Raw genomic sequence first — 18,807 nt, 5'->3', positions numbered from 1 at the left:
TTTTGTAGGCTACTCATTTGTGGCTGTTGGTACAACAATAAAGTTTACTCAGCGGTCATTCTAAAGGAATTAGAGGCTCTTTGTTTCGATGTGATTTTTGTCATCATAATCAGGTTTGGTTATTTGAAAATAAGGGTTTCTGAAAAGAAATGAAATAATTTGTTTGTGTCGCAAATCATTCCTTTTCGTGTCAGTTTCCTGCAAAATGGCTGCGCCCATGGAGCGAATGATATTGCAAAGTGACTGGCAGTATTCTTTGAGGTAAGTACGTGGTAAAGCAACATCTACTTGTGCCCTCTCGTAATATTTTTGAATGAACGCATCTTTCTCATATGTGTAGTGTTACACATGTGAAATGTCAGTAGTGTAGGTTATTTCAAACTATGTTAGCAAGTCGTTGCTACCTGTGGCAATATGTTGGAGGCCATTCATCAATTGTAGCTAGCTCTGGGAGTACTGCACTTTACCGGGCGCACTTTTTCAGATACAATTAGCGCTGTGGGTGCTCGGCCTGCATTAATTAGGCTAGCCGACGCTCTGCCACTGGACCGAGATCGCTATAGATGCATTAGTCCAGACAAATTATAATTCAGAAATTCCACTCTAGTTCGGCAAGCATGGAAACTGGTGGTGGTGTTATAGTTTAAGGGAAACATGGGTGGAAACTGGACTGTTATTGTCAGTTAACTCCCTTGTCCCGGGAAGATAAGTGTATATAGCAGGGGTTAATTTGCAGTACTACAGCTCATCTATTCTGGCATGTGTAGTCTTATGGAAAACAATTAAAATATACACATTTCCATGTATAGCCAATTGATAATTGATTTTTATGCAGAAGTACATTTGATGAAATATTGTGTTTTCAGAGAAGAGAAAGGTCGAGCATGGATAACCTACAAGGGTACAAGTGAGTGGGAGATTTTCTTTTCACACATACATGCACTGGTACACTTCATTATTACTCCCGCATGTATCACGCAATGAAGAAAACCATGGAGATTCCAGGTTGAAACTGATCCCGAGTTGGTCATAAGTGGTGACAACATGGGTGGACAACTTCATGTTGTCATACCCCAGAGCTCTCGATAAGCATTTGGTTATTTGGGTATTTTACCCAGAAGATTGATTTTGATTGGGTGTCCACAATTTTTAGAGAGTATTCAATTTTTTTACCTACCTGTTTATTGACATTTGGGTATATCAATCTGTTTCATAACAATTTTCTAACATTTAAGACTAATTGAATGGTAGTATACCTGTGTGAGTCTTCTTGCAGCTCCCTCTCCAGGAAGCCAGTTTTGTTTGCCAAACCTAGCATTGTAATAAAGGCACTATTAATCATCAGTCACCTATGGTTAAGATACATTGACTAGGCACAATGTGCTTTTCACTTGGAATCTATTGGTATTTGAGTTCGTTTGTTGAGCAAGCTTTTCCAAATGGAACTGTCGGTAAGAAAATTTCGCAATCTACTGATGCACTATCATTTTATGTAATGGTTGTAATATATGCAATTGTTTTATCTACTACACTGAGTTGTCTGTTTTAGACTGCCCCAGTGTGCATGGCCATCTGGACACCCAGGGTATGTCCCGGGAAGGGGTTCCGGAGGTCACTGGTACCGACGGCTTCTCTGTACAGAACATCACCAAGGTAGGTTGACAACGCAGTCAGCACATACAGGATCTGTTAACATTTTAGGAGATCTGTTCAATTATCGTTGTAATACTAATGGCAGGGGGCTATTCATCAAAGGCACCACTGTGCAAAGTTGTGTCTGTTATAGGCGTAACAGATATCAATGATCCCTGGTTTGAATTCCAGATTTGCCCTGGTTATATTTTAAGATTTCCCAGCTACATACCCCCACTCCTGGGTTTCACCAAAGTGGTAATATCCTAGACCTGCATCACTTTGGGCATTACTTCCACATCAAGCTGGCAAGTGATGCTATGCCTAGCATACTGTTTAAAGCAGCGCTAAATCAACTCACTGACTGACTTCTTCCCACTGATATTGATGAGGACACAGCTTGGTCATCTTGTTGTATGCTGGATGACTGAGACTGAGGGAACAACCGGCCATTTATCATGGTTATCACACAGAATCACAGTGTCTTCTGATCATGTTAGGGGCGGTCGGGTAGCCTAGTGGTTTAAGCGTTCGCTTGTCACGCCGAAGACCCGGGTTCGATTCCCGACATTGGTACAATGTGTGAAGCCCATTTCTGGTGTCCCCCGCGGTGATATTGCCGGAATATTGCTAAAAGCGGCGTAAAACAATACTCACTCACTCACTCACTCTGATCATGTTGATAGTTGGGCTACAGTTGCTAAAATTTGATGTAAATATGTGATTTTTATTGTCAATTATTTTATTTGTATATTGCAGTGATATCAAAGTAGACACAATTTATGGATAACAACTTCTTCAATACTGCAAAGGCATTATCCATCAATTGTGTCTACTTTGTCATCCGTCAACTTCTAAGTAATGCCTATCAAACAATGCAGTGATATCATTTGTTCTTAAAATACATTAATGGTTTCCTCAAACTTCAATTAAAATCTGTTTAATATAGACAATACTCATTCTACAATCACAAATACACATTAGCTTTAGCCTACGACATGTACAAGCTTGAGTCAGTCTGACTGTTGATCATATGTAAGGACCAGTTTCACACAGGTGAAGGGATGTGGTATGTTAGCACTGTTCTAACTGGTAGACTCTACAGGTTACAGTGCTGGTTGATGTCCTGTGTAACCTGACATGTTTTCCCTCTGGGTGTTGTTCCAGTACACACTGACGGCCAGATACAGCGGGGAGCTCGGCAGTCTCACCAGGAAGTTTGTGGCCCCACAGATCTCATTCTCAGCCATACATAAACAGAACAAAAGTGTGGGTATATTGGTTACAGTTTTTCAGTGTTAGAAACTGGCACTAGTCCTGTAGTCCTTGCCAAACTGCCCAGTAGTTAAGGTATCATCAGGACTAGTAGAAAGTTGCCACTTTTAAGGGTTTTGCTATATGTTATCATTATAAGGACAAGTGGACTACCGCTGTTATGACCACTGTGCAAACACTGAAGGTGTTATAACTGTCACGGTAAAGAATGCTTCATGTTGACTGATCTCCATGTGCTGCTTCAGTGTCTGGAGCCCTGTCAGAGCTGGGGGGTTGCTCACACAACATCATAGGCCAAGACATCGTCACAACTATCCCAGCTGTACCCGAGTATAAGATGCAGATGACTGCTTGGTGCTACAGCAGCAAGTTATTCCCAGATCCCAGGTGTCGATGTGACAGTTACTTGTTTATTCCCAGATCCCGTGTGTTGACATGGCGGCCGGTGATATGGGTGTGTCATGTGACAGTTACTTGTTTATTCCCAGATCCCGTGTGTTGACATGGCGGCCGGTGATATGGGTGTGTCATGTGACAGTTACTTGTTTATTCCCAGGTCCCGTGTGTTGACATGGCGGCCGGTGATATGGGTGTGTCATGTGACAGTTACTTGTTTATTCCCAGGTCCCTTGTGTCAACATGATGGCCGGTTGTCGGGATATGTTATGTGACAGTTGCTTGTTTATTCCCAGGTCCCGTGTGTTGACGTGACGGCCGGTTGTCAGGGTGTGTCATGTGACAGTTGCTTGTTTATTCCCAGGTCCCGTGTATTGACGTGACGGCCGGTTGTCAGGGTGTGTCATGTGACAGTTGCTTGTTTATTCCCAGGTCCCGTGTATTGACGTGACGGCCGGTGGTCTGGGTGTGTCATGTGACAGTGAGAACAAGCTGCTGGTGTGGCAGACTAGTGATGGAGAAGTGAGGGTATGTACACCAAGATAAAGTGCGAAGGCAGCAGGTTATTTACAATCATCAAGTACTTGTAGGGTTGTCATGACATTTTGTCAGTACTCAGTGGGTGATAATACACAATGTCGGTTGGCACAGCTGCTAGAGACATGGCATGAAGCTTTAGCATTATTCACTGATGAGCAAGGAAATAAGTATTTGAAGTCTGGCTTGATTCATGTCTGGTGACCATGGTTACAGATAGGTTTGGTATTTTTTTGTTTCTTGTTTAATGCCGCATTCAGTAATATTCCAGCTATATGATGGGGTCTGTAAATAATCGAGTACGGACAAGACAGTCCAGTGATTGGTATCATGAGCTTCGATCTTCACAATTATTGATATGATGACATACATCAGCGGGCTTGACCACCCTATCACGTTAGTCGCCTCTTACGGCAAGCATAGGTTGCTGAAGATCTATTCTAACCCAGATCTTAACGGGTAGTTACAGATATTTAACGTCCTCATGACTTTAACAGTCCTGTATAACCAGTTCATCTTATTTTCAAATTTTGTTTCCAGTTTTGTAAATCCTCTCTGTGTTTGTTGCTTTCAGCGGAGACTCGAGGGTCACATGGGGGACGTGTACACGTGTCAGTTCTTCCCCTCGGGGGTGGTCCTCCTGAGCGGTGGCGCGGACATGCAGATGAAGATATGGTCGGTGGAGACGGGGAAGTGTGCGGCAACGCTCCGGGGACATACAGCAGGTGCTGCCACTCATTGTGTTGTCATTTGGCCATTTACTTGAATGTATTTTATATCAATAGCATTCTTGTGGGTCTTTTTGCCTATTGCAACTTTCTGAGTTTAGTTTAAGATAAATCATAATTTGATGTTTATGTTGCAAATATACTTAAAATATCAAGTAAGATACTTAATCCTCTGGCTTTTATTTTCGTCATCCTAATTTCCAATATAATAAGAATTAAATAGAATTATAACTTGCTTGAGCTTTTAGGAGAAATATGTCAAAATATCAGGTGCCAGTGTCCATGTTGAAATTACAACAACTGACAAGATGGCCACTGTCTCGTGCAGGTATCCTGGAGACAGCGGTGGTCGACCGAGGTCGGAACATTGTGTCTTGTGGCAGGGACGGCACCGCCAAACTATGGGATGTAGGTCAGAGTTCGGTGTTGACAACTTTCAAGGACTGTGGCGGCATCGTCAACAGCTGTGCCGTGGAGGTGACAGAAAACTCCATTGACCTTGGTGCACCTGACAACCCTCCCAGTAAGTGATGTTATCCAGTAAGTGATGTTACCCAGTAAGTGATGTTACCCAGTGAGTGATGTTACCCAGTAAGTGATGTTACCCAGTTAGTGATGTTACCCAGTAAGTGATGTTACCCAGTAAGTGATGTTATCCAGTAAGTGATGTTACCCAGTAAGTGATGTTACCAGTAAGTGATGTTACCCAGTAAGTGATGTTACCCAGTAAGTGATGTTACCCAGTGAGTGATGTTACCCAGTGAGTGGTGTTACCCAGTGAGTGATGTTACCCAGTGAGTGATGTTACCCAGTGAGTGATGTTACCCAGTGAGTGATGTTACCCAGTAAGTGATGTTACCCAGTGAGTGATGTTACCCAGTGAGTGATGTTACCCAGTGAGTAGTGTTACCCAGTAAGTGATGTTACCCAGTGAGTGATGTTACCCAGTGAGTGATGTTACCCAGTGAGTGATGTTACCCAGTAAGTGATGTTACCCAGTGAGTGATGTTACCCAGTAAGTGATGTTACCCAGTGAGTGATGTTACCCAGTAAGTTGTGTTACCCAGTTATACCAGTAAAAAATATTTCCATTAAAATCGAAGATTATTTGCATGTTTTCATACTGTGTGTATATTTCTTCCTGTTGAAGACTTCCTGTATATTTTAATCTTGTCCCCGCCCCAGGTGAGAGAGAGGTGTCAACAGAAGGCAGGATGCTGCTGCTGGGATGTGAGAATGCGACACTGCAGGGCTACGGGCTACGAAGTCGTCAGAAGGTGAGTGACTTCACGAGGCAGGCTGGCACTCTGCAGTATCACCACGTTGGGCTCTGGTTCTATATCAGTGCATGTTGGGCTAAAGAAAATAATAGTCTTGGTTCTCAGGCACAGCCCGCATCATCATAAAGTTCGCAGCACTTTCGTTTTCATCTCCATTTAAAAAAAACAACAAAAATATCCTTAAATATTCAAAGTTTTTCCAACTTTTTTTGGTTACATGCTAGTTTGAATAACCCCCCAAAAATAAAAAGACACCGCCCGCCCGCTCTGTATTTTCAAAAAACATTGCCTGAGAACCAATTCTTTTACTTTTTTTAAGTCTTGTGTACAAATCTTTAGTCAATGAATCGCCGTAATGCATTATCAATTATCCAATGCATTATATCTCTATTATATTTTGATAAAACGCTGGATCCATTGCCATCAGCATCATTTCGGAAGTGACGTCACCATCTGCTTCTCTCTTATCACTGATCATGCCGACTTGGCACAGATTTTCTTTTGTGTAATTTTATTGGACGGCCATATTTTGTGTCATTCAGCTTGGGCTCTAACCAAAGCTGTGGTGGTGAATGGTTCCAGGGTATCGTTATTGAATGTAGATATAATACCCTGGACTACCAAGGATGGACGCAAAAATAATCAGCAGTTTCATGTTTCAGTGATCCCTCAGTGATATATCAATCAATATATCAATCAATATATCAATTAATATATCAATTAATATGTCAATCAATATATCACTACCCCGGTATATCAATCAGTCAATATTGACCTGCCCTTTGTTAACCCAAGTTTTATTTGTGTCCAGATATTTGAACTTGACTGTCACTCTGCGGTCAACGTTGTCACCTTCCTGTCGGACGTCCAGGCGGTATGTGGGACACAGGATGGCCACTTGACCGTTGTGGATATCAGAAACGTCAGGTAAAGGGAGACAACTCTTGACATGTTGAACATACAGTCACCAGTAAACAAGACTAGCCATGTGTCACAATCGTTCCACTGCATCTGAATGTACTACCGTGAACAACTGCATCATGTTAGCGGAGTGGATGGGTAGGGTTGTACAACATGTGATCAGGTAGTCCGACTTCATCGATTTGATAACTGACTGCAGCAGCTGTGTAAATGATTGCCTGGCCAGGGATGTAATGCTGCAGATGCAATGTGTCAATTCTGTAAGCCACAGTACTTAGTCAGGGACCTGCACATTGTGATGCACAGATGAGCCCTTATGTTATCCTGTAGTATTTTCAGGTCACCTTGACATTGACAGTGCCTTCTTGTGTCTTTGACCTCCTCCATGTTCAGTTCATAACGCAGCTTTTAACAGTATTCCAGTTATATCGCAGAGTGCCAGCTTAATGTGGGAGGAAAGCCCGAAGTGATGCAGGTCTCTGACGTTTACCACTCCGGTGAAACCCACAAGCATGGGTATGGTGCTGACAAACCTATTAATCGGGGCGAACCGGGATTCGAACCCACACTCATAGGTTTCTGGCGTGCCCAAGAGACGCAACTCTGCACAGCGAATCGCGGCGCCTTAGGCGACTGGGTCACCCGTATCGGCTCCTCCATGTTCAAGTGGGAGAGCATCTGCCCAGAGAGAGGAAGGTCTGGGTTCAATCCCCGGCTGTGTCATACCAAAATGTGTTAAATGATGGTATTTGTCATTGCCCTGCCTTGTCCTTGGAATTAAGGGGCTAAAACAAGGACTGGTCGTCTCAGAGTCAGTATACTGTGTCTGAGTGGGGCATTCATGTTAAACTGCGGCGCAGTATCTTAGCAGAAGCACTATAAAATCCAGACTAGTACAAGTTGATTGTGCTTAAGAAAATTGGCATTCACTCATAGATAAACGATCACATGTCTTTTATTCAACCATGAAATCAGAACTTCAGTTTTGAAATATTCAAGATGGCTGCTGAAACATGAAGACATCTCTACCTTGCTAATTGTGTGGAATATAGGACTACTTCTGGTGCATATCACTATTGCTTTCCCTTCAACTAACTAGAATATGTCTTTTTGTAATGATATTGTTTCATTTGAAAATGTATTAATCAAAGGTATAGGTAACATGTCTACCAAAAACTGTATATAAACAGTTATTAGTATTTTATTCAGTGTTAACTAAGATGCTTAAAGATGATCGATGTGTTTTAGATACAAAAATAGATATATTGTGTAACAAATCCAGCGATAAAAAAAAATTATCCACAAATTCCTGTTTTTTGCTCTCCCTGCCGAACTGTAAATGTCTACAAGATGAAAAGCATGTTTTGGTGACTATGTCCTTGGGAGAGATATGACAATCAGTATAAGGAGAAAAGGTACAGATGATTGACGTGGGGATGTGAGAATATGCGGGAAATACCAAACTTTACCAGCCTGTTCGTAAAATGGTCTTGTCCGACATTTCCAAGGTCAGATGCTAGTCAGGGAGTCATCGTTATTAAAATACGGGAAATATTTTGTGTTTGCCCCCAAGGTTTGGTGGCACATGGGAATGTTAGTCAACAGTTCATTGAGAAACAAGGCATCCCATTGATGTATGGATCTTGAAAATAGTTCTTGCTTGGGGACCTCATTTGCATGTTTTATCACGAGCCTTTACAAGAAAAAGTCTGCAGTCTAGGGTTGGAACAATGTGTCTTAAAGCCTTCTTGACGCCACATTTGGTAGGGTAGCTCAACTAACAATGTAAACAATTCAAGTTGGTGCTGACATAACTGTCGTTATATTGATGTACATATAACTACTTGATATTGGTGCAGACAGACACAACTGACATATTGACATTGTATTGATGTTGTATTGACATTCTATTGAGCTTTAGTTGACATGTGACAGTATTATTTTTGTCAGGGTGCCAGTGAAGGAATGGCAGGAGTCTCGGTCGGCCATCTTGTCTCTGCTGCCACACAAACAAGGATTCTTTGCATCAACAGGTACACTGGTCAATCCTTACAACAGTTAAACACCACCTTTTATTACTTTAAAACTTGAATAGAAATGTGGAAATGTTCCAAGATGTTACGAGATATGTTTGTCCCTTCTTCAACAACAGCCCACATTTGAATAAGGACAGAAAGACAATTTCGGTAAAAAAACAAGGCAAGCATGCATAGGTGGTTAATAAATAGTTATTCTAACCTGACTTTGTAAATACTCCATTGCAATTGGTCAATCAGTGGCTGCAAATCACCATAACAACAGCTCCTTTTGGTGACAATTCACAACTTTCAGTTCAAAATTCAATTAAGCGCCATCCAATCTGAAGCATGACAGGTCCCATAGATCTGTGATTTCCTCCTAAAGGATATTGAGTTGACTGACATTGACTTCCAGGAGATGGTTCCTGCTTCTTTGTGGACGAGCGTCAGGAGACGCGGGTTGAGTTGACAGGTGCGGACTGCGACCCCGTGTACGGGACGGCGTGTGACGGTTCCCACGTGTACACCTCCTGCCGAGATGGTGCCATCCGGCGCTACAGTCTGCTCCATGTCTGACCTGAATCATCTTCACCAATTCTTATCCCCGACCAGAGAGAATTATCAGGATAGTAACTTTGGACAGAGGGGTGTGCAATGATGTTCTGGATGAGTTCTGTCTGCTGCTGCTGATGTTGACAAGAAGAACGTGCAAGACAGCGCAGCAGAGACGTCTCATCTATTACCCAAGGTTCCATTCATGAAGACTTTGTCAAAAAGAAACAAATGTTACATGCCAGACAGCATTCTTTCATTTCAGTACTGACACCAAGTTTGAGTGTATTTATTTATGGATGCTGGAGTTTTTATTGACTGGTTCTCGCCATGAATAGCAGTAATATTGCTGATGCGGCGAAAAGCAATATTCATTTCAGCATGGAGCCTTCAGATGTCATGTGATCAATACCAGATAGCGGCCCTGTGTTATTAATGTAACAAAGTGAAAAAGGTTTTGGGGGTACTGGGTTTTTGGAGGTAGCTTTGCTGACATAAGCCTTCTTTAGGCCTGAGTAGAAACAGCAGGTCTTCCATCTGAAGACAGGTCATTAAGACCTGTGACAGTACAAATGTGACCCTGTTCCCAGATGACATGCTTCTAACTATATAGCCTCCTAAACTTTAATTCTAATTCTAAATACCTTACTGTTAATCAGAACTTGTTATATGCACATTGCAAGTTCAATACACCTGTTCCATTTCTGACAACCATCTTGGTAAGTCCATCACAGGTTTCACATCCAAGACAGTTTTATCTCAAGAAGTGTACATCTGTCAACAACATCCTTGTTGTACCACTGTATATACGTGCATGTCAGGAGGCAGATCTTTGTCACCTTCTCATTGTTATTGTCTCTTGTTGTAAGTTGCAGCATTTGTAAGTTGAACACTGTTTTACTGAATACAGATTGCTATATGGAATATGAAGTTGTGTTCTTGTATACTTCCATATCATCCAACCATGCACCACCTCTCACCCAACCCACTTACTGGCTTACTGGGGGGCACAGGTGGCCCAGTCGTCTAAGGTGCCGCATTTCGCTGTGCAGAGTTACGTCCCTTGGTCACGCCAGAAACCTGCGATTGCGGGTTCGAATCCCGTTTCGCCCCGATTATGTTTCTAGGTTTGTCAGCACCATACCCCTGCTCGTGGGTTTCACAGAAGTGGTAAACGTCATCACTTGGGGCTTTCCTCCTAGATTAAGCTGACACAGTGACTAGAATACTGTTAAAAACAGCTAGCTTCAAACACAACTCACTCACCCAACTACTAACTCACCACCATACTTGCCCACTTACATCTAACACGGACCATACTTGTAAGCAACACCACACACACACACACACGCACACGCACGCACACGCACACGTTAAACGCAGCGTTAAACCTAACTCACTCACTCACCAACCCCTACTCACTCACCAACCCCTGTTCATTTAAACTCCCGAGAATACTGTCATTCCTGAGAATAAGGTCCTCCCCGAGAATACTGTCATTCCTGAGAATAAGGTCCTCCCCGAGAATACTGTCATTCCTGAGAATAAGGTCCTCCCCGAGAATACTGTCATTCCTGAGAATAAGGTCCTCCCCGAGAATACTGTCATTCCTGAGAATAAGATCCTCCCCGAGAATACTGTCATTCCTGAGAATAAGGTCCTCCCCGAGAATACTGTCATTCCTGAGAATAAGGTCCTCCCCGAGAATACTGTCATTCCTGAGAATAAGGTCCTCCCCGAGAATACTGTCATTCCTGAGAATAAGGTCCTCCCGAGAATACTGTCATTCCTGAGAATAAGGTCCTCCCGAGAATACTGTCATTCCTGAGAATAAGGTCCTCCCCGAGAATACTGTCATTCCTGAGAATAAGGTCCTCCCCGAGAATACTGTCATTCCTGAGAAAAAGGTCCGCCCCGAGAACACTTTCATTCCTTGCAAACAGGTACTTCCGGAGAAAACCGTTCAACGCTTGAACTCGTCCCACAAATGTTTTTCCATACATGTGCAGCAACAGAAGAAAGGCAGAGTGCACGTAGTGAGGCGTAACGCCAGCACACATCCACCTTCACAATTCAGTCTCCACTTCGTCCCAGGTAAACACGTTGTTTACTGTTTACGGGGGCGTTACCTTGATACTTGGGAGGCCGCAGTGATCAGGGCATTACACCACCCTACCTCCCTCCCTCCAGCAGTCACTGAACTCCCTCTCACCAAACAAACCTTGCTCACTCACCACCCAACATCAAACTTGTCAGATGCATGTGAGAGGTAAGCCAAGCAGGACTGGTGAAACCCACGCACACGGATATTGTTCTTACTGGTATGACCAGGCCGAATCTTGCAGTCGAACATTGATCAGCAAATCCTGACGTGACTAAGGGACATAACTCTGTACAGGGAAGTGCCGTGTCTGAGACCACTGAGCCACCTGCGCTATCGACGTTTGTTATGTGTTATGTGGGCTAATCCCAGTTTCTTGCTGACATCAACAAGACTTAGTCTATCGATCTGTGCAGTGAACGATTCCAGGAAAAGTTGCAGATCCTGATTTATCAAGTTAGACAACTGCCTCTGTGGCCCAGTGAACACGCAGAGCGTCTGCCCCGAGAGCGTTACTCACTGGTTTGATTCCCGGCCGCGCCATACCATGTGTGTCTTTGTTTGTTGTTTAACGCCACACTCCGTAGTATTCAAGCTACATGACAGCGGTCTGTAAACAATCGAGTCTGGACCAGACAATCAAGTGATTGACATCATGAGCATCGATCCACGCAATTGTGGTACGATTACATGCATCAACCAAGTCAGCGAGCCTGACCACCCGATCCCGATAGTCGCCTCTTACAACCAGTATAGTCGCCTTTTACGGCTAGTATGGGTTGCTGAAGACTGCGGTCCGGCGCCATGCCATAAGGCGTTGAAAGATTGTACTTGTTTCCCTACCTGGCACTCGGCATTCGGGGGTTTAAAACAAGGACTGGTCGGCTGGGAGTGGACGGGGACTCTAAAACCAGCATTAGTCCGGACCATACTTGTAAGCAACACCACACACACACACACACACACACACACACACACACACACACACACACACACACACACACACACACACACACACCACAAAACACACACACCACAAAACACACACACACACCACGAAACACACACACACACACACACCACAAAACACACACACACACACACACCACAAAACACACACACACACACACACACCACGAAACACACACACACACACACACACCACAAAACACACACACACCACGAAACACACACACACACACACACACACACACACCACGAAACACACACACACACACACACACCACAAAACACACACACACACCACGAAACACACACACACACACACACACCACAAAACACACACACACACCACAAAACACACACACACACGTGCATACACGTTGCTACATAAATGCATCTTGATTTTTTGAAAGCGAGTTTAACCACATTAAACTCCACATCTCACTAAGGCTGAAACGAAGCCTGTGCTGGCCTCCCCCATAAAACCTAACATTTACCCAATATTCTCTGACTGCCTGTAGCTCCTGTGTTTGGCGATGATAATTTCAGACTATGGAATTATCGGTAAATGAATGGGAAATAAATGCATCGCCCGTTTTATCAGAGTGTGTTTCTATCTTTGGTTAAACGTGAATTGTGTTAATATATTTGGAGTATATTTCTGAAAAATAGCAAGTATGTTTTGTAAAAACGACACGAATTCCAGCATTTATATAAGACATTCACGACAATATAAAGAGAGACATTTTGCCTTGCAGCCACTTCTTGCAAAAATATTCGCTTCAGTGACTATTGAAGAATTAATGGGTAGTTAACTTTGTACAGCAGTGTGAATATATCTGTACAGTAACACATCGCAGCAGTATCATCAAATGTGATAATATAGTATTATTTTAATGTATACTGTAGACGAATTGGCCTGACATCACTTTTGACTGTGTGAGTGTATTGTTGTCTGTATGTATATGATCTCTTGTGCGACAATAACAATGTTGTGCTCACAGAGGGAGTTTTAGTGTTGTTGCCTCGGATAATGATATGCGTCAAGTGCTCCAAGTCAGCGAACCTGACCACCCGGTGCCGTTAGTCGCCTCCTGCGACAAGCACAGTCGCTCATACTCATGCTCTGCATCCCCGTCATCTTGTCTACAGACGGACGTGGTACAGTTAAGACATTGCCACCCAGTCACGAACTAGTGTTGGGACAAATCAACCTTAATGGTTTATTGGTTTTATTATTAATGGTGGGGACTGCCGTCATTGTGTGTTGCTGTCACAGTATTGGTTAAATCATGGCACCCGGGCGCTGTCTCAGCACGCCTGTTAATATCGCAAATTTTAAAACAAATTTGTCAAATATATTTTGGCATAACAATATTATCCACAATTATTTAAAACCTGGGCTATAAGCCACCAGTAGCCAAAGTTAGGCCACCTCGCTAGGGGTCATGGAGACTGACGGTGCCTCAGTTTCTTGCACGATTTCCCAGCTGGACCTACGTCCACTTTATCTACTAGTGGTTGCGCACAATACTAGCCAATATTAAAAACTGCTCAGCAATGAGCTGGCTTAAAACACTGGTTGATGACAGTTACATGGATTTTGATAGGAATTACGTGTTATACAGGGGGACAACCATTTAAAGGTACTTTAACCTCCTGGGCAGAGCCTTCAATAATCTCTGTTCATAAAAGCATCACACCAAATTTATTTAAATATATATTTAAAATTTATGATACAGACCAATTTCTTTGAAGTAGCTTAGAATGAGATGCCCGCTCGCGGGGGAAAAAAGGTTTTTCAGATTTACTGTTTGATAATGTGAATGCCTTGCAATTGTAAAGTCTACACAGTCAAGCAAATTATGCTTGACGTTGAACCTTTGATCACAAGGGAGGTTCGTCCTCATCTGTTTTAAACAGATATTCGTGGGTAGCCGACTGTGGCCAATACTGCATCATCGCAAACGACCTCATCGTGTACTGACTGACATCCCAAGCAGGTATAGTATAGTACATAAAAGACAAAACAGAGGACAAAAAGAAGTCGGAAATAAGAAAGCCAGAAGTAATGCCATCTCCCCGAGGCAAGGGAGTTAACTTACTTTAAAAGTACAGTTTCCACCCTTGCCGAACTAGGCTGGAATTCCTGGGCTCAATCGTAGCGCCACCAGTGGCTATCACGAGTTATGTCCCTTCTAAGCCTCTCCTATGGACCAATCAGATTCCACCTCTCGTATCACTTGCATTTGTTTCAAACAAAATGGCGGCGCCCAGTCATGACGATCTGATCAGTAATCAAGATCTATTTTGTGATAAAACGGGTCTTACATCGCGAAGTGCATCAAATCACGTGAGCACCTTGATCACAAACATGAAAGACTTGGAAAATATCTGTTGACAACGAGTTGGCGGTGCAGATGCTTTGGAAATCCTGCAATCGACCGAAATCTGCACGACAGTTTACGAACCGGATGTCGATTTCGTTTCGCGATTTTGATTGGACTATGCATAGACTCGTAAGTCCTGCCAAAATTTAACTCCATAATACCAGCCATGTTCGGGAAGTGGAAACTGGACTTTTATTAGAGTCAGTCAACTCGGGAAGATATAGTAATGCAGGCCTTCGACGATTACCACTTTGGTGAAACCCACGCATTGTACTGACAATGCAAGAAACATAATCAGGGCGAATGAGAGATCCAACCCCCCGATCTTATGTCACACCTTACCAACGTTTGGGTAGACAAACCAAACTGCCCCTTTACAAGCGAGAGGTTTGTTTGTTTGTTGTTTAACGCCGCAATAATGCCAGCTTCATGACGGCGGTTTGTAAATAATCGAGTCTGGACCAGACAATTCACTGATTGACATCATGAGCATCGATCTACGCAATTGGTTTCCACGCATCAACCGAGTCAGTGAGCCTGACCACCCGATCCCGTTAGTCACCTTTTACAAGCATAGTCGCCTTTTACGGCAAGCATTGGTTGCTGAAGACCTATTCTCTATCCGGATATTCACGGGTCACAAGCGAGAGGTAAAACACACGAAGTATATACACTCGGCGAACGCTCGTTAAGTGGCATTGAGTAGATTAGCCCTGTGGTATTAACAGTGGCTCGTTCGCCGAAGGCCCGGGTTCGATTCCCCACCCAGGTACAATGTGATGTCTCTCTATGTGATATGGCTTGAATAATTCTGAAATCGGTGTACATCCAACTCACCCACCCATATTAATATAGGGCGTCTGTGGATGTGTTAAAGAGTGATTTTTGTAATCTATTTACGTTCTTTGGGAAAAGTGAAAAGGGCCAAACATCTGGTCTTTCTCTCATTTATAGACACCATGACATCAGTGAAAAACATTTTGTTAAAACCGGTTTGACAAGAACGTGTTCATGGTGTTTGTCCTTGGAGAGGCAGGTGGCGACAATGTGGCCCTGTATCCGTGTGTAGTAAATATGCATGTATGTCTCGGTGACTGAAGCGAAGTGGTTAAAGCGATGCGGTGCAGCCCGGATATGACGTAAAACAATCAAAATGACTCTGATTTCCGGTCAGTTCTGTAGCCACTGATTCCGTGCTGTACAGTGTGAGTATGTCGTTTGTTACGTGTCGATTCCAAAATTGACTCAGTATGTTAATCCTCCAAACTTCTTACATTAAACAGTAATACATTCCTGACAACTAATCACTGTCCGAATACAGGTGGGCATGGATGGCCCAGTCATTTAAGGCGCCGCGATTCGCTGTACAGAGTTGCGTCCCTTGGGCACGCCAGAAACCAATGATTATGGGTTCGAATCCCGGTTCTCCCCGATTATGTTACACGGTTTGTCAGCACCACACCCGTGCTTGTGGGTTTCACCGAAGTGATAAACGTCTGAGACGTGAATCACTTCGGGCTTTTCTCCTACATTAAGCTGACACTCCACGATATTACCTGAATACTGTTAAAAGCGACGTTAAACCCAACTCACTCACTCACTGTCCAAATACAATACAATTAGCCTCTACCGAATCTCAACAGAAACAATGTAATAGAGTTACAATCATTGTTTAACACTAAAATACACTGCTATATAACACGTGGCACTTATTTCCAATCAGTTCTGTAGACATCGCACCCCATGCACTAAAATCTGGGTATGTCGTTACACAATCATACTGGCACTTATTTCCGGTCAGTGCTGTAGTCACTGATTTCATGCAATACAGTCTGGATATTCCGTTAAATAATCATGAGTTATTCAGATCAACATGTATTCTTGCATTCACAGGCGAGGATTAAATTGTTGTGTACGTCGATATGGGTGAGTCTGTTCTGTGGACTAAAGACTTGGCCATCGACAGTGTGGTTCCTGTGGGAACGCGCTCAGACAACGGTCTCTGTAAGACGCAAGGCATTCTCCGCTTTGTCCATTATTGAATTGTCTTGAATAATGTATGATTTAAGTATTTTCGCTTTGTAACTTTGTCTGCAAAAAAATGCAAATTGGTGATTGACTAGTTTTGTAGTTTAATAATTCAATAGAGTGGTGTAATATCGTTGTCAATTCAATAATTGTTGTTGAATAACAATTAATGTGTAAAAAAGCGAATACTTTACAAAGTATTCTTTGTACTTTGACAATTCAACATGTGTTGTTACCGCTTGTTCTCGATCATGTAATGAAATAAATTCTGCCCCGTGAAATTAACAATGATCCCCCAAAAGGCCCCAGAACACACACACACACACGCACGCACGTACGTACACACACACACGCACGCACGCACGCACGCACACGCACGCACACACGCACGCACGCACGCACGCACACACACACACACACTTACACACACACACCATTGGCTTGCTCCCCGCTATGTTCAGAGACAGAAATATATGGTCCTCAGTAGTGCCTGAAATTATATGTCTCTTTGAAAATACCTGTGGGTTTTTTTCAAATAGATTAATTACCTGTAACATAGAAGGTTACTCGTGCGTACAACCAGACAGCCAATTCTAATCAAAATAAAAAACGTATAGGATCCATTCTCCAAGGCCGTCACTGGATGATTCATAGACGACGTCATGTAACCGCATACTCAGTCTCATGCAGTGGACTCAAAGCTTTTTGTGAATCGATATTTTAAAATTCAAAAAACGAGTTTGAAGCTAACTGAGCGGGCCATAAATCATGTTGTGAAATACTATATAAACATACATATAGATCCGATCTTTTTTTTAATCACAAAGCAAAATGTCACACATGATCAATGGTGGTGGAAACCGCCATGCAATGAAACCAGGTGACATTATTTAGGTAGTAGTTGGCGACGATGGCGTCAAGATGCCAGCTGACACCAGTGCCAAACACCAAACAGACTCTTGATATCGACGAATGTGGAGTTGAAGTGTTTTAAATCAATCATGTGTGTGTATATATATATATATATATCAACAGTTCATTTGCAGAATGATTTGATTTGTTTTGAGTGAGTGAGTGAATATTATTTAACGCCGCACTCATCAGATTTCCAGCTCTATCAAGACAACCTGTAAATATATTTAAGAATCACTGACTATGTACATTTCACACAGTTTATTTGCATAATTATCTGAAGTCATCATAGTCGGTTTTTCTTGCTGAGTGAATGCTATTTAACGCCGCACTCCAGTTATTACAATAGTTTGTCATCACTCTTCAAGAAACTAGATATGTGATTTGCCATTCCCGTCTCGTAAAATACTCATACAACGTGACTGCTCGGCCAGCAAGCTGCGGACAGAGGGCGTCTTTTTCCGGGTTTGACGGAAATAGCCGAACGTAAGATTGCTTGGCATGTCACAATAAAATGAATCAAAATGTATTCGTCACCACTCGCCCCTTTCCGTAGCAAACAAGAAGACCCGTTCTCCTAGCGATAAATGCAATGTGCGAAATCAATCAGAATGCGCGTTTGACTTCAAGTACATCGGTCAAAGAATCCCTCAGGAATATTTTTTGATTTTAGATATGTCTTGCATTTTAAAATATTGTCCAAGGGCGTTAGTTTCGGTCCTCGGAGAGTCACCTTGGCTATATAAGCCTTGGTCCAGAGAGATTGAGAGAGGAGAGAAGGAGAAAAAAATGTCTTACCCTTAGCCTAGGGTTAGGCTGGGTGCTCCGGAGCACCAAGACAACAAGCACTACCACTATGTGCTGACTTGGCACATAGTGTCTTCTGTATGTATATATCTACATGTATAAAGTAAAACTGTATATACCGCAAGCCATTGTCTCCAAGTTGTCACTTCCTACTGAGAACCATACGTTGGCCTCTTGCATATACGAGTATGCAGATTGTTCATTAATCAACGTCAGATCGGACCGATACGCGTTGATAATATACCCAAGATATAGTTAATGTGTTCA

General features: G+C 42.9%; 1 protein-coding gene across 1 annotated transcript; it reads left to right on the top strand.

The window, feature by feature from the left end:
* Positions 1 to 142: 142 nt before the first annotated feature.
* On the top strand, positions 143 to 10,250 carry LOC139474236 (proteasomal ATPase-associated factor 1-like). Its single transcript, XM_071257159.1, has 11 exons — positions 143 to 261; positions 867 to 907; positions 1,550 to 1,653; positions 2,800 to 2,901; positions 3,736 to 3,831; positions 4,415 to 4,565; positions 4,897 to 5,091; positions 5,754 to 5,845; positions 6,660 to 6,775; positions 8,720 to 8,802; positions 9,203 to 10,250. Exons 1-11 carry the CDS (start codon positions 206 to 208, stop codon positions 9,361 to 9,363), a joined length of 1,197 nt encoding a protein of 398 aa, XP_071113260.1. The 5' UTR covers positions 143 to 205; the 3' UTR covers positions 9,364 to 10,250.
* The last annotated feature ends 8,557 nt before the right edge of the window (positions 10,251 to 18,807 follow it).

Source organism: Haliotis cracherodii, unplaced genomic scaffold (assembly GCF_022045235.1).
Source record: "Haliotis cracherodii isolate W230 unplaced genomic scaffold, xgHalCrac1.p SCAF_3, whole genome shotgun sequence".
NCBI classification, from domain to species: Eukaryota; Metazoa; Mollusca; class Gastropoda; order Lepetellida; family Haliotidae; genus Haliotis; species Haliotis cracherodii.
Note: the sequence above shows the minus strand (reverse complement) of the source record. Positions and strands in the feature narration are given on the sequence as shown.

Bases quoted from the DNA above. Each gene is read 5' to 3' on its own strand.
- LOC139474236 (XM_071257159.1), top strand. From the start codon at position 206: ATGGCTGCGCCCATGGAGCGAATGATATTGCAAAGTGACTGGCAGTAT. The intron at 262-866 runs GTAAGTACGTGG...TTGTGTTTTCAG, and splicing joins GACTGGCAGTATTCTTTGAG to AGAAGAGAAAGGTCGAGCAT. The intron at 908-1,549 runs GTGAGTGGGAGA...TGTCTGTTTTAG, and splicing joins GATAACCTACAAGGGTACAA to ACTGCCCCAGTGTGCATGGC.